The sequence below is a fragment of the Camelus ferus genome, chromosome 5 (genome assembly GCF_009834535.1).
Source record: "Camelus ferus isolate YT-003-E chromosome 5, BCGSAC_Cfer_1.0, whole genome shotgun sequence".
Classification (NCBI taxonomy): Eukaryota; Metazoa; Chordata; class Mammalia; order Artiodactyla; family Camelidae; genus Camelus; species Camelus ferus.
This window is the reverse complement of record NC_045700.1, coordinates 83879962-83905092: the sequence shown is the minus strand read 5'-3', so window position 1 is coordinate 83905092 and position 25131 is coordinate 83879962. Positions and strand designations below refer to the sequence as shown.

The window sequence follows — 25131 nt, the reverse complement described above, 5'->3', positions numbered from 1 at the left end:
TTTCCGTGTGTTAGCATCATAGTTTATTCTAGAGTATGTAATTCAAAATCAGTGTATAATTATGGAAAGCGTGTCTGAAATTGTATGGGTGGTATTAGTTGTTTTTGGTTTTTTTGTTTGTTTGTTTGTTTTTGGTATTTTGGATTGGCTTGCATTTTAGGGGTTGTGTCAGTCAGTTTTCATTGTGTAACAACATGACCCTAGTAAATCCTGGAATGCGAGTGTCAGTATTGGCAAGGAGTTCATAGAGGAGGCGTGCTTTGCAGTACTGGGAGATAAACTTACCAGGTGGACCCCTCCTCAGGAGACCTGGGAGCCATAGGACGTGGACTAGCACCGCTGGACGTGGGAGGGTCAGTCCAGACAGCAGTGTGGGCATGTGGCTAGATTGAATATGTTGAGGCTGCAGTTGTAGACCAAGTAGAAGTTTTATTGACCAGGCACATTGCTAGACTTTATGGCCCTTTTTTCCCCTAAGTTTTATTTGTACTTAGTTAATTTTCTTTCTGGCTTTTTTTTTTTCAGGGTTGAAGCAGCTGAGGTGGTTTTTCCTAATGGAAAACTGCATACCTTTCCAGTAAGTATAGAAATGACTTGCTGCTGCTGCTGGTGACAGGAGCAGCAATAGTAACAGTAGCTATAGAGTGCTCTGGTCTGTCTGCCCATCCACCTACCTGCCAGGCACCATACCGGGTGCATGCTGTGGATTTAGTCCTCACATTAACCCTGTGAGGTTGGTGCTGTTATTAGGCCCTTTTCTAGGCAAATAGGGGGACCTTGAGATGTTAAATAGCTCTCACCCCTGCTCCTGCGAAGCAGTGGAGCTAGGATTTATGCTCAGGCAGTCCCAACACACTATATTACACCGCATTTCACTTCCAGCATGCCATGTTAAACCACAGCATTTTATGGCCATAATTCCTGTGATTTATTCCCATATCGACTAGTTAACTGGGTTAATTTATAGTCTCACCCCTTTTAAGATGACTCAGCCATCCAAACCTAATTAGTCTGTTCACACTTGAATTAACAGTTGTGGAAGGCCATCACTGTAATTCATAAATATTTCCAAATGTATCAAGAAGATTAATTTACTAGTAAGCACAATTATTGTGAAGACATGTGATCTTGATAAAAAGTTTAAACTAGCATTATTTTTCATTGACTGGGCTTTTTTCCCCCCAAGATGATTTTGTAAATACAAGATGGCCATTCTAACACATTCTTACAGCGTCACAATCATTTAGGTGTGATTCTGATTCAGTGAGGCCATTCTTTGCCGAGCTTTTTTTCTTTGGATTTTTCTTGATTCCTCTGTCATTTTTGAAATGAATCAGAACCTAGAATAGTTTCTACCCTTTAAATGATTTTTAAAGTAGATAAAACCTTCCAAGATCAAAACCTTCCCGTTCCTGAAAACATTAGTGTTTAGCATTGTATTTTATTCTAGAGTATTAATTATAATTCAGAATAAATGTATGACTGTAGAAAGCATGAGTGAAATTAAGAGCAGTATCAGGTTTTTTTAAAATTGATTTTAGTGGCTGTTATCCGTTATCTTTGTTACGTAACAAACTACCCCAAGATTTACTGACTTAAAACAATGGCCGTTTGTTTATGTCATGGTTCTGTAGGTCAGCTGGGTAGTTCTGGTCTGGCCTGGCTGGACTGATCTCTGCTGAGCTCCAGCTGGTTGGTAGGCTAAGCAGCCTGGTGACCTGGGATGGCTCATTCACATGTCTGCTTCTTGGCAGTGGAGTGAACAGGTCAAGTGTGTCTTGTCATCCCACAGGCTAGCTTGGGCTTCCTTACATGGTGGTGGTCGGAGGATTCCCAGTAGCGAGAGGGCAGGTCCAATGCTCAAGTGCTTTTAAGCATGGTGTCCTGTGTCACATTCAAGGCCATGGATACAGAGAGGGAAGAATTTGTGGCCATTTATATAGTTGACCACAGTAGTAGTAGTTGGGAAGCTAGAGAGAGAGCTTTTTAGTCTGTTTTAAAATAAAGTCCAGATTTTGTAGGTCTTGCGTAATTAACTACTACTAGCAACAAAGCCCGAGGGCCTGCGTTTCTAACAAGAACTCGGGTGACCATGGCACTTCTGCTCTGAGAACTGCATTTTGAATAGCAAGCCTTTGACCCGTTATCCTTATCTGAGTCCAAACAAGTTTTAAAATGTATGGCCTTTTTGCTAGTGGTGGTTCCTCTTTTGAGAGTAATTTAGTGATAAGAAATATTCATAGGCATGTTTCGAAAGTTGCTGAAAACCCTGGATTTTGTGTGTTTGTTCCTGGCTAACATGGTAGCAATACCATTTGCAGGAGAGTGAGTACCAATTCATGAGATGCGCCCAGCCCTGCTGTCTCCTGGAGCAGAGGGATAGCTGGGACGAGGGCATGGTTGCATTTCCTCACCTGAAAAAATGACAAGAAAGGAATAACTTCATAACGCTGTTCGATTTAGCGTGATGGGTAGCACAGTGAATTGTTCTTTCTCGGTCATAAGTACCTGCTTGTGTGAGATGAAATGGAAAATCTTCAGCAGGATTTGTAAGCATTTTAGAAATAATGTAATACACCAGTGTTTTGCTGACGAGAATGGTGACTGACCATGTAAAAGGAAAAATATTTGGCATTTTATAATATTTCCAAGCAGTTCCAATTGTCTAGCAGGTAGAATGTTCCTGTATGAATATAATGTAGCAAATAGTGTTTTGAAACACTGAGGTTTTTTTTCTGTCGGGCTCTAATGATAGTTTCTTAGAAGGGTAATGAAACTGCAACAACAATGAACTGAATTAGGAAGAGGCTGACGCTGTATCTGGCGGGAATGATTTAAGCTTTTCAAACTTTTTCTCTTTAAGGAACTGGCTTACCGAAAGGAGTTGGTGAGAGCTGATCTAATTAACAAAAAGGTTGGAATCAGGTATGCTCTGAAAAGTTCATTTATTTATTTACTGTTGAAGAGAATTGAAGAATGAAGTGCTCATAAGACCACTTAAATTTTTCCTGAAAGAATGCTTGGAAAAGATTTTGATGTCCCTTTAGAGTAAGTTAAGTGATGAAAGAACATCAGTTAGGATGTCTGGTGTCTGTCGGAATTCACAGAAAAAGGTTACTGTTTCAAGTAGTAGCATATTTTGAAACAAAATATGAACACCTTTTAAATAGTGTAGTGAAGTTTATGGTTTATACATTCCTATTTCAGAGAAACTCCAGAAAATCTTGCCAAGCTTCTGACTAGGATGTGTTTAAAGTCACAAGTCATAGGCGATGGGAATCAGATTGAGATTGAAATCCCTCCGACCAGAGCTGACATTATCCACGCATGTGACATCATAGAAGATGCAGCCATTGCTTATGGGTATAACAACATTCAGATGACTCTCCCGAAAACATACACCATAGCTAATCAAGTAAGATTGCACCCTTAAATAAACACTCCTTACTGTTAGAAACTGATTGTTGAATGCCAGGAAGGCTTCGAGAAAAACAGAACAGAGGAATTAAGCAGTATGGGGCATGCTGTGCTATGAGAGGCATTTGCTATTGAGAGGATAGAAAACAGATGCCCAGTTGATTAGAGTATGTTGAAAACCTGTGGTGACTAGCTCTTTGAAGAAAGACAGGTTTTGAATTTGGAGCCCTTCTTGCATCTCTGATTGGGAGATTCGTTTTGTCATCCTGGGCCTGAAGGCAGAAGCTGTGTGTGGGAGGGGTGGAAGCGGGGGTTTGTACATCTATGTAGGGGTGTTGGGGTAGAGAGGTGGTGGGGAGAGGTGTGGTTAGCAGTGTATTAGTAAGGATGGAAGGGTGATTTCCTTTTAATGACATGTAAATCTCTATATGTTTTCTGTAAATCTCTCTTAAAAAATACAGGAAATTTTATTGAGGTGAAATAATTTCTTCCCCTAGTTTCCACTTAATAAGCTCACAGAACTCCTAAGACATGACATGGCAGCCGCGGGGTTCACGGAAGCACTCACCTTTGCCCTGGTATGTTTTACGTGCTTTTTCTGCTCTGCTGATTGTTTTCTTGGAATCTCTGAATTACTTATTCTGTGATTCCTTATATGAGTTTATAAAAATTCATAAAATTTCCAGGTTCTAGAGGAATGAGTTTGTACTTGAGATTCTATAATTTCTGCTCAAGAAATGATGAAGATTTCTTTTCTTTTAGTCACAGAAAAGCATGAAGGACTAAAAAAGTTGTTTTAAATGACAGATGCCAGTGTATTTGAGTTTCATGTAAGTGTTGAGGGTTCACAGTGAGTTTCCTAACCAAGTTCATTCAGTTAGGATTTTTGGTCCTGAGTTAGTTGTGGCCTTGTCCACTGGCTGCTGCCCTGGTTAAGAGCTTGTGGACTGTTCCACATTAAACTTGTTTCTTTGTCTTTGTACATGTTCACAAACATTTGCTTTGAGTTGAAAAGCTGACATAAAAGGCCTAAATCAGGAAATGAATTTTATTACAAAATCAGATGGAAATCTCCCTCCCCCAGCAGATTGACCATTTGAAGATAGTGAAATGTGTGTGCAATTTGTAGTTCTTTTTCTCTTGTGCTGAGCATTTCTGTGGTGCCCACGGTGTAGTTTTCGAGTATTCAGGTATGTTTCAGCTCAACAACGTAGGGCCAAAACCAGACCAAAACAACCAGGAAAGCTCCCCACAGCCCTGAAATTCTGTCTTTTAAGTATTTACAGAAGGCAGTAGTGGAAATTACCACCTGTGCACGGAGGGTTGCTGAGGGCTGCAGCCTCTCCTCTGTCACTTTGTGGAGCATTTGTAATTCATAGGATGTGAATGTTGGAAGAGACCATACAGATGCAGTTCAGTACCTTCACTTTTCTGATTTAGCAGACATTTATGCAACAGCTTTTATGGAACTTCTGTTATGTGCCAGGCACCGTACCAGTGAGTGAGGAAGCCTGAGGCCGAGAGAGGATAAGAACCCAGCACAGTTTACGCAGAGAGCGGGTAACCGTAACAAGAATCTGGCCTTTTGACTTCCACAGCAGTGCTTTTCCGTTACGTTAGACTGTGCTAGGTTTCAGGACCACGTCGGTCATATGTATGCCACATACGCCTAGGCAGTCAGGAGCAGCAGTGATTTCATGTCAAATGAAACACAAAAAATAGCATAAAGGGAACTGTTCTATTCTTTAAAATTATAATGAGTGGCAGAGGAACTGATTTTGTAAGCATGTAGCCCCGTGTACCTCTGGGGGAGCACACAACCTGCCTCCTGGGCAGTAGCTGCTCTGCAGAGTTTGTCTCGCACCAAGGGCTTCATGTACGTGACTCCATCTGTCCCTGCAATCCTGTGAGGTGGGTGTTTCTGTCCTACGCGGCAGCTTGTCCCACTCCACGCAGCCAGCTGCCTGTGCACCGGGGATTCCTGCCCAGGTCTGTCTGCACCCTAGGTCTGTGACTGAACTGTCCCACCAGGAGTGCCACAGTCTGTTTGGCTGTACAAGGTCACTTCAACGCATTATCACCCCAGTGGGAAAGGAGTTAGGGGCTAGAGAGTTTCAGATTTGTAGTAACAGTCTTCCTGTAGGAATTTCAACGTTAAAGGTATTTGTAAAGTTACGTATTTTCTAAGCAAATCTAAACATCACTGAGCATTACATCTGGTTTTGCACTAAGAGTAACAGACCTCCTAAAACCCAGCCCTGACTGCCCAAGTGTAAGTCACTCACGTATCATCATCATGATTTTTGCTGTATCTGCATACTAGGTGTAATATTTTCTTTTAAATCAGCTCACTTTTAAAACTAAATATCTACCTTAGCCTTATTATAAGAATAATATTCATAAAAATTAATGGGCTTAATTTCCTTGTTCTTTTTTTTTTTTTTTACCACTTTAAAGACATAAAATATTAACATCCTGTGTCTCAGTTGCTGCCACTTCAGGATACCTTGATTTAGATTGCTTCTTATCGCTACATCGTATTGTCCAGCTTCGTGATAAAGTGCAGGTCACTCAGATACCTAGCTGAGTGGCCCTGTGTCTGCGGAGCCTTTTCCTTTCACACAGACAGTACCGGTTCTGTTTGACAGTAGATTGTATTGTATAAGTTGCATTTCCTAATTAATTGTCACATCATATCTAAAACTTGTTATAAAAACGCCTCCATGTTATGGGGAAAAAAATGGTTATAGCCGGCATGCCTGCCACCATTCTCCACCACTGCAGCCATGGCCGTTCAGGGAACTTTCTGCTGCGCCCGGATGTGTCTTTAGAATCTTTCCCAAGAGAGCATGGCAAGAGTCATTAGAACTGGTATTGGCATAAAATGAATCTAAACCCACTCTTTTTTTCTAAGTGAAAAGCAGAACTTTACTGTCCTGGAAGATAGTGTTTTGTGGAACAGTGCAATGAAGATCACTTAATGTTGAAAAATAGAAAAGAGTAATCTGATGATATATCAGTTTTCATGTTAAGTTTTAAACTCTTTCAAAAAGTTAGCATCAATACATATGACAATTGTTTATTCTTAATAATGAGTTACTAGTTATCATCATTAATATTTTTTGATCACTTAGCTTTGCCAAGCACTGTATTTGTATTACCTCATTTCGTTTATTAGAGTTGCTGTATCTCATAGTTACTTAGTTTTGTTTTCATAATTCTGCCTACCATCCTGGTTTTCGAGGGTAACAAGCATCTTTCTCTTTTTGGTGGGTGAGTGCCTAGGAGTTTGCTCATTACCCGGCGCTTTATCAAGTGCATGTGCACAGAAGTTAAATGGCATCGTTCAGGCCACTTGAATTCTGCTCTCAGTCCTTCCATTCTGCTGCAAGTCAGTGCGGATTTAGCAAGGTTACAGCAGTAGTCAAAGCAGGAAGTCATGTGAACACCAAGGAGGGAGAGAGAAGTTCTGACCAGAGTCACTAGGTGTTTTTTTATGGAAGAGGTAGGAAGAGATGTCTTTTATGTAGAACCTTGGTGGGTGGCAGCAAGTAGAACAGGGAGGGCATTTCAGGTAAAGGTGGGGAAAAGTGTGCGGTTCAGGGAATGAGTAGGGAATTGTGGGAGGTTAGACGGGTAAAGCAAGCGGGAGGCTGGCTTAGGAAGGTTATACCACCGTCTCCATGTGAGTGAAAATGTACTTTAGCTCTGCGTCATGGTTAGAACTCATTATAAGAGAACTATTCATGTTAAATTAATCTGCTGTGGACCTGAATTTACTTGCTCTATGTTTATTCTTAGCTTACTGATTTGTATAATCTACATTGCTGTGAGACTGTCAAAAGTTGTTACAGCATTAGATATTTTTTATATTAGATTTAGTCATTGCTTTTACTTTTTGATCTATTTTGTGTGTATTTCTTAGTGCTCTCAAGAAGATATTGCTGATAAACTGGGTTTGGATATCTCTGCAACAAAGGCAGTCCACATAAGTAATCCTAAAACAGCTGAATTTCAGGTAAGTGTTTAAGTAGATAACAATTTGGGTAAAAACTGAGAGGCAGTGCATGAGTTATAAAAAGTCTCTCCAGTTATTTTACCTCAGATGGCAAAATCTTTAAAATCTCTTCTTGGATAAGTTTGTGTTTGGTTCTTACATTCTTCACTGATAAAACTTCTTAAAACATTTTATAACCCTTTCTTGATTAACCTCATAGGTGGTTCTTACTTGCTTTGTGCTACTGAGACAAGCCTTTCTTGTCTGAACTTTCCATTTCAGAATTGACTAGTATTAGTTTCAGGTTTCCTCTCTTTTCCACATATTTGTAATTAGTGAATCGCCACCTGTGCCCAGTGCCTCCATGAAGTCTTTCACTTTGCAGTTAGTCTTGACTCCAGTTCTTGACTAAGCTGACTGTGCCTTTCATTGTAATTGTCTAGTTTATTGGCAGAGGTTAGGAATAGTTAAATGAGAACAATAGTACTTTAATAGTAAATGTTAAGTGATTTGCATTATAGATTATGATATTAACTATAAGAAGAGAGCATTTCAAGATTATAATATCTTTATTTATTAATGACATCTCTTCCATACTAATAAGCTCCTTCTATTTTTCTTGTATATGCAGTTCTGTGATTTTTTTAACCGAGACTTTAGACATGGTCATGTCTGCTAGAATCAAGGGGAATCTTAGAATGGGAAGGAAATGCTTTTAAGAAAGTTAATGCTATTATAAAATAATATCTGAACTCTGTGATTTGAGATAGTTTCTTTGGATCTTGGTTTTCACTTTTGTAAAAGCAGTGGACTGAATTAGTTCTAAAAATTCTAAAAGTTCTAAAAAACGTTAAAATTTAGATCTTTTAAAGTTAGATTTAATCTATAGAACTACCTGCTAATGTGGCAGATTAGAGCTAGACTAATTAAAGAACAAATTGGTAGTAATATATATCAAGTACATGAATTCTTCTCTGTATTCAGTATCAGAACTTTGAAGAATCCTTACACTAATTTAGAAGAATTGTGTTTAGGAGGTTTAATGTTTTGTTTTCTGAGGTCCACTAGCTTTTCTACTGCTTTTAGAAGATGTCCAAGGCATTCTTTTTAATAAGAGATACTCAAATTCATTTGGATAGAGAGATTTTTCAGTAAATCTTAATGGATTTTGATGGGGGGGGTATAGCTCAGTGGTAGAGCATATGCCTAGCATTCACAAGGTCCTGGGTCCATCCCCAGTACCTCCATTAAAACAAGTAAGTAAATAAATAAGTAAACCTAATTATCTCCCCCCTTCAAAAGTAAAATTAATTAAAAAAAAAATCTTAATGGATTTTTATTTATTCCAAAGTTTTTTTTTCTTATTTTCATTTATCAAGCCTGATAGAGTTCTTAAGATGTGGTAATGTTAAGTTCTTTAGGTTTTACATCCTGTCTTCTGTATTTTATATAAGTGGAAGCAAAACAAAATCAGAAACATGTTAAATGTCACCATAAATGTCTGTGGCTTAGCACACTTAAGAATCAGTATTTCTAAAAATAAAACTATTTCTGCATAAAATACATTAGAGATGAAAAAGAGTCTGTCTTTTAAACTTGACAGATTCTGTATTTTACTCCTGATTAACAGACAGATATATCCTACCGTTACTAATGTGGCTAACAGGTTTATACTTATTTATGGTTAAAATAAATATGAGTTGTTCATGGTTTTGTATCTGAATTTGTTGTCAAAACTTATTCTTTCTTTTGCATAATTCTTAACTTTGGGCTATTTTCTAATAGTAGATATGTTAAAGAATGAATAAAATAAATGTTATTTACTAAAGTTTATAAAATGTTACTATAATTATTATAAACACAATTACAGACTATTACCATATTCCCCAAATTAGCAATAGTATTCCTTAATATCCTCAAATATCCAGTTATGGTTCAAATTTTCTTAAGTGTCTCATTTTTTTATGTAGTTTTTGTGATTTAGGGTTGAAATGAGGTTGGTACATCAAAGTTGATTGATGTGCTTCTTAAGTCTCTTTTGCTCTAAAGGTTGCCTGCATCCATTCACACTGTTCCTCTCTCTCTCTCTCTCTCTCTCTCTGTCCTTCTTTGTGAAAGAAACTGGGTCATTTGTCCTGTGGAGTTCTCACATTTAGGACTTTGCTGACTATATTCCAGTGGTCCCCTATATTTCCAGTAAATTGGAGTTAGATCTAGAAGTTTGATCTGATTTCGGGTTTAATTTTTTGTATTGCTGTGGGTTTTTGAATAAATAAATCTTACCTATAAAATAAAGTGGGGAAAAAAAAAAACTAAGAAAAGTTATCTATCAAAGTAGTTTATTTATATTCCAGTAAGTTAAACTGTCTTTTAACATGGAAGTTTTGTTTCTGTGAAGGAATTGGGCACTTCCTCTTTAGTTGGGAAAGTGACCCGTGTGTCAGAAAGCACTGACTTGAAGGTTAATACCAGCTCTGGTAGAATGACTATCGGTAAAAAAGGTGTTCTCTTTTTCCCTCAGCACAATATAGCAAGTCCATTTAAGGGCTTATTGTTAGTTGTACAGGATCTAGGAGGGGGTGCCGTTTTAGCCAGGGTGGTCAGGGAAGGCCCATGTAGGAGAGGACTTTTGAGCAGAAACTTGAAGGAAGTAAGATGGCTACATGCGAATCTAGAGGAAGAATGTATGGTGCAGAGGAAAGCACAAGTGTGGAGGCCTGGGATGGGATCCTGTGTGTGTCTGGAGCGTGTGCAGTAAGGCAGGGGGAGTAGCAGGTGTCAGGTTGGAGAAGGGGTCAGGGCCAGAATCACATAGGGCCCCAAGTAGAACATGGGTTTTATTCAAAATCTGATGGAAGGCTGTTGGAGATTTTGAAGCCGGAGAGTTCCATGATCTGATTTAGGTCTTAAAGGGTCACTCTTTGGGGAGAATAATGGATCATAAAGTGGCAAGTAGAAGCAGAGAAATTAACCTAAGGAGCTCATGCAGTAGTCTGGGCAAAAGGTAATGAATGGTGTTGGGGTCTGACCGCAGAGCCCAGACTCTTACCGATGTCGAACCATGGCTCATAAAACCTTTCTGATAAAATGATGTGTTCAAAGCTAACGTTACGTCATATAGCTTAGGATGAGAAATTTATTTCACAGACCAAACGGGGACTGTTCCCCCCTCCTTGCCTTTTTTTTTTTTAATTGGGATCTATATTTGCATTTCTTATGAATATTAAGAATAACTATACATGTTTTCCTATTTGTTTTGGCTACTAAGCTGAAAACTGTAGTCACAGCCTGACATAGCAGCTACATGGGTTTTTTTAGTGCCTACATATTTGTGCTCTGTTTTCTTCACTGTCTTGGTATTTTAATTGAATTTACACTTTCCCTGATCCTAGTTTTTAAAAAATTTGGTTAATTCGTATTTAAAGTATTTAAGTATTTGTATTTCTTGTAATCTACTTCAGTTACTTTGTGAAATGAAGCAGGATATGAAAATCTGCATATTTGAAATCTTGAAGGCTAACTGTAATTTTTAAAATGATAAAAACTAATCTTAGATACAAGCAATTATATTTGTTATGTTTGTTTTTCATTTATTTTTTAATTAAGTTTATGATTTTTCATTTTGTGAGTTTGAAGTCCAGAATACTTCAGTTCTTTTAGTGTCCTGGAATTAAAAACTAAAAATGACTTGGATATTTAGGCATCGCATTTTTCGGAAGTGTCTTCCTGTGAGGCCATGGAGTCTTTTAACCAAGTACTTCTGTTTGGTTCCTGTTTGGTCAGTGAAGTTGCGTGTCTTCTCCTGTAGGTGGCACGCACTACCCTCCTTCCTGGCCTCCTGAAGACCATAGCTGCGAATCGGAAGATGCCCCTTCCTCTGAAATTGTTTGAAATCTCTGACATTGTAATAAAAGATTCTAGCAGAGGTAAGAACGAGCCACCTTTGATTTATATACTTCTAAAGCATTTTTTGTTACAAAAGTTTGAACTGTGCATAAAAGTAGGGAAAATAACATAATTACTCCCATGATTCCAGCACCAGCTTCAGCAGTTACCAGCACGCTCATGGCCACACTTCTTTCATCTGTACTCAACCCACTTCCTCATATTATTTTAATGTAAACCCTAGACATCGTACCATTTCATCAACAAACACTTTAGTTTGTATTTCTAAAAGATAAGGACTGCCACTATTGTTTTTTTCAAATAACCCAACACCGTTATATCTTATCATCAAATATCCAGCTTAGTGTTGGAATTTCTTCATAAATTGTTTCATAAATTTAATTTTCATGACTTATTTATTTGAATCAATCAAAGCAAGGGCCAGATATTTGATTGCTAAATCTCTTACTTTTAATAGAAAGCAAATTTTAACAAAGAATTTAGTAATATTTATGAAGAGTCCTATTAAAACCTCAACTTGAAAAGCACTGTGGACTATATCTTGGTTTCTCATGTCATGCGTCATTCTGACATACTCGACAGTTTACCATTCTGGTTTAGCAGTGATTGTTCATATCACTGTTGTACCAGTGATTGTAAATGTGTTTTACCAGTTTTTGTCTTGTTTACCAGTTTTGTTTCTTGTGGACTTGTGGAGTATCGTGTGGACTTGTTAGCCCAGCAAGTCGCTTCGTCCAGTATTTGGAGTGCAGTGGTTATTTAACAAATATGTATTTAGTGAGTACTTAAACCTGATTGCTAAGAAAGTCTGTCTCATTCAGACTTCCTGTGTCTTCCCAAACATATCATGTCTTATTCAAACTTCTCCATGTCTTCAACTTATATAAGACTAACTGTTTAGAGCTGCGTATGTGGTATCTCTTGGTAAGCAGTGCCCTCAAATGACTCAATTGCTGGCAGTATTTCTTTGGTTCCTTGGATTGAACAGTTGAAGTCCTAGCAGTATTTATTCGGTCAGTCTTACTCCAGACTCTGCAGAATTCAGAGTGTGTTCTTTTGAATCAGTTGACAGAAGAAGAGGCCTTTCCTCAATTTCACCTGAAAGGACGATGTGCTATCATTCTAACTAGCAAAAGTCAAGAACTATTGGTTATAAATTGGCCTGTCTTAAGAAATAGAGATTGTAGAGGTATGAGCACCTTAACTGTCTGTCTGTGGACCATCCATTGCAAACTTTTCAGCCAGTGCTGGATTCTTTCTGCTTCCCGGGATGCAGCCTGTCTTCAGTTAAGAGCATCACCTTGCATTTGTATGGTGCTTTTTGCTCTTCAAAAAACCTCTTTTATATACTTTTTATTTTTTGATTGTTAAAACATCTCTTTGAGGCAGATGGGACAAAATATTGTCCCCATTTAATATACTGTAAAATTAAGACAGAAAAGTGGTACTTTGCTCAAGGCTGCATAAAACAAGGGACTGCGAGCTAGGGCCAGAACTTTGGTCTCAGTGCTTATATCCTTAGAGAATAAAAGTTCCTTCTCGTATCAGTCTATGTAGAAGTTTCCTTGGGTGGTAAATCTGCTATAATAGAAATCAGAAAACATTCAGCACCAGCTGCAAATAGTTTTGAGGGTTCTTGTGCCTCAGACCACTCATTGGTACAGATAACTGAGAGTTTGTTACAATTCCAGTGTCAAATTTTCGTATTAACTTTGACTTGTTACCTTTCATCTTAGTTCTTTGAGTTTTATGTTGTTTTGATCCTTGGTGAGCCATTCATGTTTCTAAATATAGGATTAGGTTAATTATTCTAGATTTCCTCAAAAGTTCTGTAATACTGTGTCAGCGACAAGCCTCTTCCCTAATTGCAAAGGCTCCCTGCAGGGCTGGGCATGCTCACAAGCAGGCAGCTCAGAGTCCGGAGGGAGAGGGTGAGGGGCGAGCTGGGGTGCCCACAGTTGCCACAGGGAGGGTTTCACTGTAGGGGTGGAGCAGTTCACTGTGTTGAGTCCTGGGTAGAGATGCCTTTGCTGTTTTTCTTTTTCTCTGTGTTTGCTGGGAAGGCCCAGATGTAGACTCCATTCTGCCCCAAGCCCCATGCTTGGAGGTTGGGAGAGCTCTGTTCTTAAGCTCTAGAGCCATCATTTAACACATCACCCTGATGATAATCCCAGAAACCCCATCTATATACTGTTTCACTCAGAGCTTTGTAGTTCTGCTGTGCTTTGTTTCATCAGGAAGCGTGGTTCTTGTCTCTGCAGCAGACCCCTTCTATACCTTAAAAATTTTCTTTAAAATTTTCTGTCATATCAATGGGGTTTGAGGAATGAGAGGAAGTAAATGTGCTCAGTTAGTCTATCGTCTTGAAAACATTTTGTTTTGTTTTATTTGGAGTATGTTTCCTGTATAGGTGGGCCTAGATTTTATTTCATAACGAAAGAAGCTTTTCTGATTGGATTATTCGAAATACGTACATGTGGACTCCCTGCCTGTCCTCTGGGGTACAGAGAGGACTCTGTAGGAGAAGGTGGCTCGACACTGCAGTTCCATAGAGTGACCCTGCAGCCAGTGTGCCTGCGTTTGAGTCATGGTTCTGCCACTTACCAGCTGCTTAACTTTGGACAATTTATTTAATTTCTCTGTGCCTCAGTTTTCTCATCTGTGCAATTGGGATAATGATAGCTCTTATTTCATTAGATTTGCTCTAAAAATTACATGTGTTTTGAAAAGTTCCAGCCATGTACTAAGCATTGTTTGGTGTTAGCTCTGACTGTCGGGGTATTAGCCGTTCCTGAGGCCAGATACCTAGCATCTTGGTCTCTGGGGATTTTCTATGCGAATGAGTTAAAAACCTTCGCTGTCCATTATAGGGTTAACATCACCTTACTGCGGCACTTGGGGCTCATTTTTATCCTAATTTTTGACTTAATTGGTTTTTCTTCTGTTGTTCACTATAGGATAAGAAAGCCAAAACGTACGAAGGTGGGAATTTAAGAAAACAAGAATGTTTTTTGAGTAATTCATCACCCACTTCTTTTCAATGAATTGAGCGCATATATTTTTACCATCCCTCTGTTGGATTTACATTAGTCATTTCCTCCTAATAATGAAATAATTTTGAAGGAAAAAAAAATCTGGACCGTCAAAAGTGCAGTGATAGAGGGGTTTTCCAGTTATTATGAAAATGTCCTAAATTTTCACTTGTGAGGGCAACAACCAAACTACTGGTTCAGAAGGGGTGGGGATGTGTGGCAAAAGCAGGCGAGGCAGGCTTATTCGTGGCACTGGTAGAAAAGTATTTTTTCGTTCTTTTTCTGTGCTAGGGCTGCTTGGAATATAACAGGCAAGGGTGCCAGTCTTGAGAGAGACCGGTGAGCAGTGCTGTAGGTGGCGCTCCAACGGGGTGTCCAAGGCTTCCTGGTAGCACAGAGCAGGGAGTGACCACAGCCACTAACTTGTTTTGTAACACTAAGGAGAACCCAACACTCTGAGCTTCATGTCATGTCATGTGGAGCCAGGCATGTCTTCCAAAAGGGAAATGATAAAGGAATCCACCCTGGATTTCAGTATACTTCCCACAAATTCTGTCCGACCTGCGTTCCTGTAAGAGTCGATGAACGTCCGCTAGCCCCTGTGCTCGCGCGCAGCCTCACCGGCCAACCTCTTCGTGCTAGCGTGGACTTTCTGACTGGCCGTCCGTGTCGTGAGGCCGTCCGGCTGCCCAGTGAGGGGCTCAGGCCCCCTCCTCACGGAGGAGGATTTCCACTCTGAGTCAGACACACCCCCGCTCTTTGAGGCCAAGCCAGTCATTGTGCTTGTTGATCGTAAGAAGTTGCTGCAACATTTAAAAAAATTAGTCATGACTAGAGGGACTAAGCTGATTTATCCATTTTGTTGGGCAGAGTAGCGTGTGCCTTTGGAACGAGAATTTAAATGCAGACTCTGCTGCGGGGTAGATTTTCAGCTTTATTATAAGGAGGAAGTCAGTAGAGGCTGCACTGAAGCTGTCAGATCAGGCTGCTCTGTGAGTTATTGGTTGGTTTCAGTTGTTGATGTTTTTGTTTTTTCTGCTCAGTGTCAAGGGTACACTGTAAACAAAATAGTGAAAAAAAATTACTTCAGAGGAGTTGTATATTGCTGATCTTCATGCCCAGAAATGCAGCTGTATTTTGCAAAGTCCAACATTCTGGCTTTTTAATTAAATACAGATTGAATTCTGCCATCAAAGTTTATTCCATGATGGTCACCAGTTTGCCTAGAAGCTCACAACAGTGGCAGAAGAAAATGTATCACTGGGTTGAGTCTTAAGTTTAAAAGGAATGAGAGCCTAAGAAGGAAGGCTTAGTTTGGCTTTGTAAGCAAGCGTATAGACTTAAATTTAGCATGATACAGTCATCCAGTTGGAGAACCCTGATAATCATATTGCCATGTGCTTTAGTTTTAACTACTGTATTTAAAGAATTTGGGGTTTTAATAGTTATTATAGTAGAAGGAATGGGTTAAAGGCCTCTTGACCCCTCGAAGGGGTCTAGTTACATCACTTACTTTAGCAAACGCACACTTATTCCAAGCCTTTACGTCTTGCTCAGACCATTCCTGTGTTTTCCAAAGCATTGCTGTAGTCCTGGTACATGCTGCATTTCTTCTGCCCCACCCCCCCAAATTGCTATTTAAATAGTTCCTAAAATTTTTCATTCTCCCTAAAGCTTTTCTAAATCAAAGAATGACCTGTTTCTTACCCTGCCTAGTTTGGATGTGGAAATCCAGAAATTTGTTTAACTTTTTAAAGTTAATTAATTTAGCTTCAGTTTAATATATTTAAGATCCTTGTTCCTTTCTCCTCCCTGGGCCACCATGGCCACATAGGAAATAGCTAATTCATTGTTCTTTTAATTTGGTTGATTCTTTCTATTTACTGTTGGTTTGTACCTTTCATGTATCTGTCTTATATTGTAACTTACTAAAATTTAGGGGCCCAATCTTTGTAGTTTTTTGTATGATTCTTTGCTTGATAGAAAGCTCAATGAAAGCGTTTTCATTATGAGCTTGTAAAATACTTCAGCTCTGAGAAATTGTCCATTCTACAGTCATTAAATAATGGATGATTATCGAGGGTCCACATGTGGAATGTGGCTTTCTAAAGAGAGCTTATGTCATCAGCCTGGATTAATTTAATTTTACTACTTCATATTTTTGGCATGTAGAATTTCCAATTAATAATTCAAAAAACATGGGTGTAGGGAACGTTGACATTAACAATATTTGAAGTGGCATCCGTCGCATATGTGATGGCATCTTAACTGTGTAAATAACATCATTTTTAATATAGAAAGTTATTTTATTACGTTTGGTTCAACACAGTTAAGATCTGCTAATGTGAGCATAATGTGCTCTGTCATGCATTGAATACTGTATTTTTTTAATAGATAAAAATCCATTCCAGGTTTATGTTAATGAAATAAAAACCAGTCCACCAGGATATAACTTTTTCCTTCATGCATTGTGACGGTCATAGATTTTTCCTCACATTTACTCCTTGGTTTTCAGCATTATTTAAAAAAGAAAAGTCTCTACCTCAGTGCTATAATATAGAAGTGTTTTAAGAAAAATTACTCTTAAGTTTTATTATGTTTGTTTTTAAAATGAAAATGTGTTTGTAATATCTTTAAGAACTTTCACAAATACATATTTTTAAGAGCAGTTACATTGTTTTCACATTAAAAGAAATGCACGTATCCAACTTCTCCCAAATCCTGCTCTTAGAATTAGTTGCCAGACATTTTATGCATATGCAACCACATGGTTTACATTTCTATATATAGCCAAAGATACAGATAAATACTTTATGTAGTGTTCAGGCAGATAGAATTATGCTTTATCTGTCTTGATTTGTACTTTTTTCCTATGAACATATTCTGTCCACCCCATTCTTTTTAATGGCTGCATAATATTCCATTGTGTGGATATATTGTAATTTACTTACTCAGATTGTTATGGTGACTGTTTAGATTATTACCAGGTTTTTGCTAAAATGTCTGTTGTGATGAATATCCTTGTACCCTTTACAAATATGTACTTTTAGAAATTGAATTGGTCAGTCCGTAAGTATGCACATTAAATATTTGCTACCTTGTCAAATTCTCTTCTAAAAAGTATTTTTTTTTTTTTTTTTACAAATTAGGATTCCTTCCAAAAGTGTGTAAAGGTTCCTGTTTTCCCACATCAGACCTAAATTTTAAGGTATATATCTTGACTGGATTCTTGTAGCTTTTGTGAATCATTAGGCCTACTCTGAATTTCTTTTGGAGATAAGAAAAACTTGTAGTGTATGTGACAGTCTCTTGGGTGCCAACAGTAAAGAAATTTGTTGGATGGAAAACTAAAAATTGAGGTGATTTGTTTCATTTTCTGAGCTTGGCCAGGCTCAGTTCTCAATTCTCAAGCTCAATATCAGGCACCGATTGCCCTAGGAGGTTGTTGGTTTCCTAGTAGACTTTCTCGTAGCATCTTTATTTGGGCTTCTCGTTGAGTGTGAGCTAGAGATGGAAGGGCTCCCTTGAAGACTCTGCCCTCTTCCAGTCTGTGCCAAATATGATGACATAAACTAACACCTCTCATTTGTTTTTAATCGTTGGTACTTTGATGAAAGAGAATCTACACCAAGCAGAAACCTATTGTAAGAGTTTGAATTGTATGTGATAGTCATTTACTAAGGGACATCATGTATCATTTTTCCCCCCATTTTTCTTCTTTTAGAAAATCATTTGGCGTGTTCTTTTAGCTTCCAGAATTATAGCCAGCCACCCCTCCTTTGGGTGGTTTAGATCAGCCTCTCCGGGCAGTACTTTGAAGTCTGTGAAAGACGTTGGTAATTTAGGCTGACATACTTGGCAGGCCCATTTAAAAAGCAGAATTGTTTGATAGCATGACACAAGAGGTCTGTTAACTGAGTTATAAAGAACTGAGGCATTTCCAGCAAACCCTAGTTTTGGCATGAAATTTAAATAGTTCTTATTTTGTGGCATGTAGTCAGTGAGCTTCCTGTGATGTAATATGGTCCCTCGGTGCAAAATGCTAGGAAATGGGAATTTTACTATACCTAGCAGTTTCTCCAAGGAGGAATTCTGGGTAGAACTGAGTATATGGTTATTTTCTCTTTTAATTCAGTTCAGCTAATTCAGAGGGAATATCTTAACAAGATGTGAGGAAGTAAGTCTAGAGGGAGTGGTAGCACTTGGGAGAGATGTGAAAAACCAGCCAGTAAGTGATGGGTAGTTTAATCTAATTCTTATGGTGGTTTTAGTATAAAGTGGCCTTTCCTAAAAATACTGCAAAATTGAATCTAAAAATATATAGGTCGTTGTTGTGTAAGTATGTGCTGTAAACATCCTGATACCTTTCCTGAATGGAGTAATATTTTTTTTTAAGTCTTGTATTTTTATTGTAATTTCGTTATTCTGATCATCAAAATCACTTAATTTGGTTTTTTTTTTTAATTCTAAGTCTTTAAACCAGATGTTGCTCCTCTTATCAGAAAGGCAAGTTTTACATAATTTGGAGATCAGGAAAGAAGTACTCCAAGGCAAAGGTTACCAAAATAGGGCTTCCAGTTTGTGTTGCTCAGCCCTCTGAGTGGCGGCATTACTGTTGGGCTCTTCCCTCACAGCAGAAATGCAACTACAAAGTAGTAGTTTCAGTACGTGTCTGTGTTAAAGTGGAAGCATGTGACACCCACAAATGGGTACCACATGGCAGAGATACCCAGGAGCAAGTCCGTCATGTGAAAGGGATAATTTAGTTCTGTTTCATTTCATTTTTTTCCATTCAAGGGGTGGGTGGGGGGAGGGGAGGTGGAAAGAAGGGGAAAGGGAAATGGAAAAGGGGAGGAGGGGGGAGTGTATGTGTGTGTGTGTGTGTTCCTACAGAGGAATCCGGCCCCTCATTTTAGTTAATGCATGTGGTTGATTTAGTGAGGTTTTATGCCTGCCTGGTTTTAATATTAATTTTTACTCTTACACCTTTGATTATAGCTTCTAGATACCGCATTTCTTTATCCTTGCGTGTGGAAATGGTAGAGAGTGCCAGTGGCACCGTACTCACTTGCTGACATCAGCTGGCTCTTGTGCTAACTGCGAGCGTGGCCGCTGTCTGGTCCTGGCCTTGTTTAATAGTTACCTGTGTATGCTTAACTCCTTTCCAGGCTTTGTTCATTTTCTCAGAAAATAATTGTTGAAGGTTTAGTCCTTGTAGGCCTTATGCTGGCTTTGACCTCTGCCTTCTAGGGACACCTAGAGTGGAGTGCCTTGAACATAATAGGTGCTGAGAAATGTTACGTGACCAGAACAGTCATTTCTCTATGTTCAGTCAGAAGTTTAACTCAGAGTACGCTTTCCATGAGTTACAATACTGATTGATGGCTAGAAACAGTATTTGACTTCTAAAAATAATTTATTTCAATTGCTTAACTAGAATTCTTAAATATGAAAACTCTTGACAATGAAAACATCTGTTTATCATACCAGAAACACTTCAAGAATACACATCTTTGACTATATTATGTAAGTATATATTCATACATAAGTTGTCCTTTGTATTGTTTGTTTTCATCTAGGTCCTTTAGAGATTTCATCTAAATCCTTTAGAGATTTAGAGATTTCTACCATATAGTAGAGAGGGCATGGGTTTTAGAGTTAGACAGTCCTGGTCAAGTCACTTATTAGCTGTGTAATTAATTAGCTCCAGGCAGTTAGCTTGGCTTTGGGCAAACCCTTTCTGAGCTTTTGTTTCCCCGTCATTTTTTCCCTATCCATTTTCTAAATACAATAAAACCTACCTTCCATGATTGTCTTGAGAATTAAATAAGATGATAGATAGGCAGACGAGGTACTAAGTCCTGGCGCATAGTGGATAATCAGTTCATCTCAGTTTCCCTTTCCTTTTACCCCACTCAGGGGCTCACATTTACAGTGCTTAGGAGTGCAGTACAGTGTCTTATGAAGTACTCATTTGTTTATTTGGGTATGTGGAAGGCAACGGGGTTCAGTATCTTGTGTCAGTTACGGCTGTGGGGATAAGTCTGTGGGAGAACTTTTGCTCAATACATGCTAATGTGAAGCAGTTTTTTATTTTCAGTTTGTTCCCCCAGATGGACATCAGTTTATTCTTTTTGCCTAATTTGAAAGGCAAAAGAAACTAGCCTTCATTCAGTGTTTATGAAGAGCAGTGGTCTCCTCCAGAATTTATTAAAGGGCCACAAGTGTATTTACCTATTAAAAATTTAAATGGTCAACGCTGAATTCGAGCCTGTGTTTGTATGCTATGCATTTCCTTCTTTAAAAATGAGTTTTAATACAGTCTTAGATTTTTGTTACCATCACTTCAAGATATAAAACAATTCTGTCACCCCAAAACCCTTCATGTTGTCCCATTGTGGTCGCATTTTTTCCCCCAACCTAACCCGGAGCAGCCGCTGTCTGCTCTCTGTTCTGTAGTTTTGCCTTTTTCAGAATGTTGTATAGACTTACATTGTGTGCAGCCTTTGACGATTGGCTTCCTTTGTTCAGCACAATGCCCTTGAGATCCATCTAAGCAGTCAAGTCTGTCTTAGTGCTGAGTCGTATTCTGTTGTTTACGTGAACCAGTTACAGTCATCCACTAGGGTCCACTTAGATTATTGCAATTCTTTTGAAAAATAGTGCGATTGGTAAGTTTGTCCTGGTTCTCAAAATGGAAAAATACATACTAATCAAGGAAAAAGGGAAAATACATAAACTTCGAAAAAAATTATTTCTGTCCCCAAATTACCTCTGTTAACCTTTGGGTGTATTTCTTTCCATTCTTTTTCCTGTACATGGAGTTCTTTGGCTCATGGTTATACCTACATAATTGTGATTCTTCATAAATTGAGCTTTTCCCCCCATGTTTTAATTGTGACGTGTGTATATGGCAGTTTAAAAAGATTATAAAGCAACACTAGTGTAACCATCCAAATTAAGAAATGGAATGTCCAGTATCTTAAGCTTCTTATAAGACCCTTCCCCATCATACTGCCTTCCCTTTACCTAGAGCAATCGCTGTCCAACTTTTGTGATAATGTTTCCCTTCTTTGCTTTATAGTTTTCCAACCTATCTATATTCTTTAGATGATATAATTTAGTTTTGACTCTTTTTGAACTTTGTGGCTTCCTTTTTTGGGGTTAACTGGTAAAGTATTTGCTCTAGCTCTGTTAGGATGAATCTTCATAAAGATGCTTTTTAGCCACATAGTAGTACTCCAGTGAGTGATTATGCTGTACTTTATGTGGCCATTTCCCCATTTAGGTTGTTTCTAATTTTCAGTATTGGAAATAATGCTTGTGTAGAAATAATATCTTTTTGTATGAAATCTCTTGTATTTAAGATTATTTCCTTTGGTTAATATTGTGAATAAAAGTATGAAGTTTTAAGGCTCTGATATATATTGCTAAATTCTTTACAAAGAGTTTTACCAACATACCACAGTGAAGCCCTTGTTGTTCCTGGGTCAGCATTGAGGGTTTCCCATACCTCCCCCAAATCAAAACATCTCAGGGAATTTGATGATTGAGAAACCATTTTATCTTGCATTTCTGAGGTTGATTGTTTCTCTGTATGTTTACTAATTGGTATTTATTGTTTACTTTGCCTGAGTTTATGTTGGGGTAAACCAGTTTCTTAAGTGATGGTCACCATAGCCTATGATCAATTCTTTTATTTTTTCAGATGTAGGTGCAAGAAACTACAGGCATCTCTGTGCTGTTTATTACAACAAGAATCCTGGGTTTGAGATAATCCATGGGCTGCTGGACAGAGTCATGCAGTTACTTGATGTGCCTCCTGGTGAAAAGAAGGGAGGATATGTGATCAAAGCATCAGAAGGTAAGACAAATCAGCTGAGTCCAGAGTCAGTGATACCATGATGAAGAGACCAAGCCCTGTGTGTGATCAAGATTTTTTTGGTTTTGATTTGAGGAGGGGGGATGAGAGATAGAGCTTCATTTCAAGTAATTATCAGTATTTTCTAGAAAAATCCTTTTTCCCTCTGGCATTTTAAGAAAATGCTTTTCAGAGCTCTTGTAGTGCCGCATAATACGCTTTTGTTCCAGCTGAGCGCTGCTAACCCTGGCGAATCCAGAATCCAAACTGGAAGACGGGAGGACCGAGGCTGATGAGTTAGCACTCAAAGCCTCCTGTCTGAAGCTTTTAAGGCAAAAGAAAAAGAAGAGAGAGAGTGCAGGTTAGGCTAACCAAATGGTGTATATATACTGCTTAAATGCCAGTTTCTTGTTCTCTGAGAAACTCTGAAAATTTTTGCTTTTCATATTCCTGAAGTTTGAATCTGAGTTTATTTTGTTAAAAAAGAGATCCAGAAGCAACTTAAAAGAAATATTTTACCACTTTATTCCTACTGTTTACCTGATGAATTTTTATACCTGTATTGGCATCTCAAATTTCTAAAAGAACATTCATTTTTTTAAAGTGTTACTTAGCAGTTGCTTGTAGTGGTCTGAGGTTTAGGGGGACATATTTCTGTTTTACTCTTAGATTTATTTTTCTTGGTCTTCAGAGATTGTTTTTATTATTATTATTATTGTTTTATTTGTTTATTTATTTTTAAATTTGGAAACTTCTTTGCAAATGCAATAACCCTAAATATATGGGCCTTTTTAGGTTGAAGATTTGTAGGGTTATCTTTTTTCTTTTTTTAATAAAATTGAGAGATTAGCTATAGCAGGGAGCAATTGTTTTCTACCCCATCTCCCATTAGCAGTCATCCAGTGAAGATGTGTGTTATGCTTACAGAATTCTGGAGTGTGGGCACTGGATCTTGGAGTTCATCAAGTACAGCTTCCTGGTTTGACAGTTGGAGGAGCCAGGGCTGGGCAAGTTAAGTGTGTTGGACTGAGTCACACGCATAGAACCCACGGCTCCTGCCCGCCAGTGTGCTTTCCCCGAGGCCAAGTTGCCTGCCTTTATAGTGGCTTTACTTACTCATTCACCAGTTTACTTTTCTAGAATCGTGCTGTAAGATCTGGTCATCCAAGTTAATGGCAACCTGAAAGCTGATGTGACACTTTTTTTTTTAACCTTCTATGCAGTCTTTTCTCAGAAATTTTACTTCAGTATTGAGATTAGCTGGATAAAAATCTGTTCCCTGAAACAGATTATACCATATATATGGGATCTAATTTTTTTTTTCTTACTTGAAAGGTTGCAAAGAGCTGACATGGTCAGTTGGAGTGTAATTTGTTGTGGGTATGATACTTTTATATGTAACTTTTATATTAATCTAAGTGATAAACCAACATCTTAATATTATGACTCTCCTGCCTCGATAAGTTCCTTAGACATTTATTTCTCAGAAGAATCTGAGTTCCCAGTCATGAGACAGGCTTCAAGAAGACAGAATAAGCAGGACGCAGGCCCTGCTGTGAAGGAATCTGCAGGACAGTGACCACTGCAGACTAGCTCCTACAGCAAGCTGCTGAGATCAGGGCCTTGAAGTTTCCCAAGAGCAAGATAGTGCAGCATCTTGAGGGCATCTGGGAAAGTTTTAGTGAGTTTCTGGAAAGTGACATGGGCCTTTGAAGGAATAGGAGGAGATGGGGGAAGCAAGGCCAAAACTGATGGGAAATGTGGCCTAGTGCAGTTTGATTAGACTATAGAGTGAGGAACAAGCTGGGGCCACATGTATTATCCAGAGTGCTAGAAAAAGGGATTTTAGTTAATTAACAGGAAAGTATTGAAGCTGCTGCTGCTGCTTTTTTTTTTTTTTTTTTTAATGAGTGATATGATTAGATTTGTACTTTGAAGGGATTAATCTTCATGGAATGGAGAGTAGCAGTGCAGAGAACGGTTGACAGGTATTACAGTGTATTCTAAGGTGTTGAGAGTAAGAACTTGAGTGTTGGCCTCAGCTACACCAAGGAGAAGACTGATTTAAGAAACTTTATGAAGGTCGAAGCTACAGCTCTCAGCATTTAGAAAAAGTTCCACTTAGAACTTGGAACCTTTTGTGCCACTTGGAACCTTTTATGATACAGCTCATATGTGTTGATCTTTTTTTTTTTTTTAAGTTCTTTTAAATCATTCTAAACCTATGATACTATAATTCTAATCCTTATATATTTTAGCACCAAAACAATGTAATACTTAGTACTTAATTTGTTTAATATGTAGATGTCTGTTGTTTTGGAGTTTGTTTTTTTAATTAGAAAATACATTTATAAACTATAATCACTTATGTTGTGGTTGTAGATCTTTTGTTCAGTTTTTTAGGCCAAGTTGTTACTGTGCTGTTTGATTTTGTATGAGGACACAAGCCGTCTTGTTTTCTTTTGAATTTACTTTCACTGTCAGGATATTGTAATGTTTTGTTACATTTTAATTATCTAATGACAAATATGATTATCTTTTTTTTTTTTTTTAATGGTTAAAAAAACCAAGACCTAAAGAAGTGGCTTGTCAAAATAAGTCAGCAGCAAAGCTGGTATTCTTCATCTAAAATTTCATGTATAAATGTATATGCATATATATATGAAGTTCATGTATGTATGTCATATATGGATCTCCTAAGTAAATCTCTGCATAGGAATTTGGTAGCTGGCGCATGTTTCGCTACATCATTTCCTCAGATTTATTGTTATTTTGCATTTATCTTTTTCCTGCTTCAAGAGAAAGTCTTCATAGTATAAAAAAGTCAAATAGAAACAGATTAAAACAGATTAAGAACTACCTTTCCCTGCCATTCTTGATTACTGAGTTGCCTTCCATTACTCTGGCATATGATTTAC

The 25131-nt window shown here is 38.2% G+C and overlaps 1 protein-coding gene across 1 annotated transcript in view; it reads left to right on the top strand.

Annotated features, from left to right (window-relative positions):
* The window catches only part of FARSB (phenylalanyl-tRNA synthetase subunit beta), a 61203-nt gene that overhangs the window by 17515 nt on the left and 18557 nt on the right, over positions 1–25131 (top strand). Inside the window, exons 10-16 of the mRNA XM_006186894.3 lie at positions 526–577; positions 2864–2925; positions 3208–3415; positions 3915–3995; positions 7343–7435; positions 11223–11340; positions 22061–22216. Coding sequence (XP_006186956.1) covers positions 526–577; positions 2864–2925; positions 3208–3415; positions 3915–3995; positions 7343–7435; positions 11223–11340; positions 22061–22216 — 770 coding nt within the window. The remainder of the gene's footprint in view (positions 1–525; positions 578–2863; positions 2926–3207; positions 3416–3914; positions 3996–7342; positions 7436–11222; positions 11341–22060; positions 22217–25131) is intronic.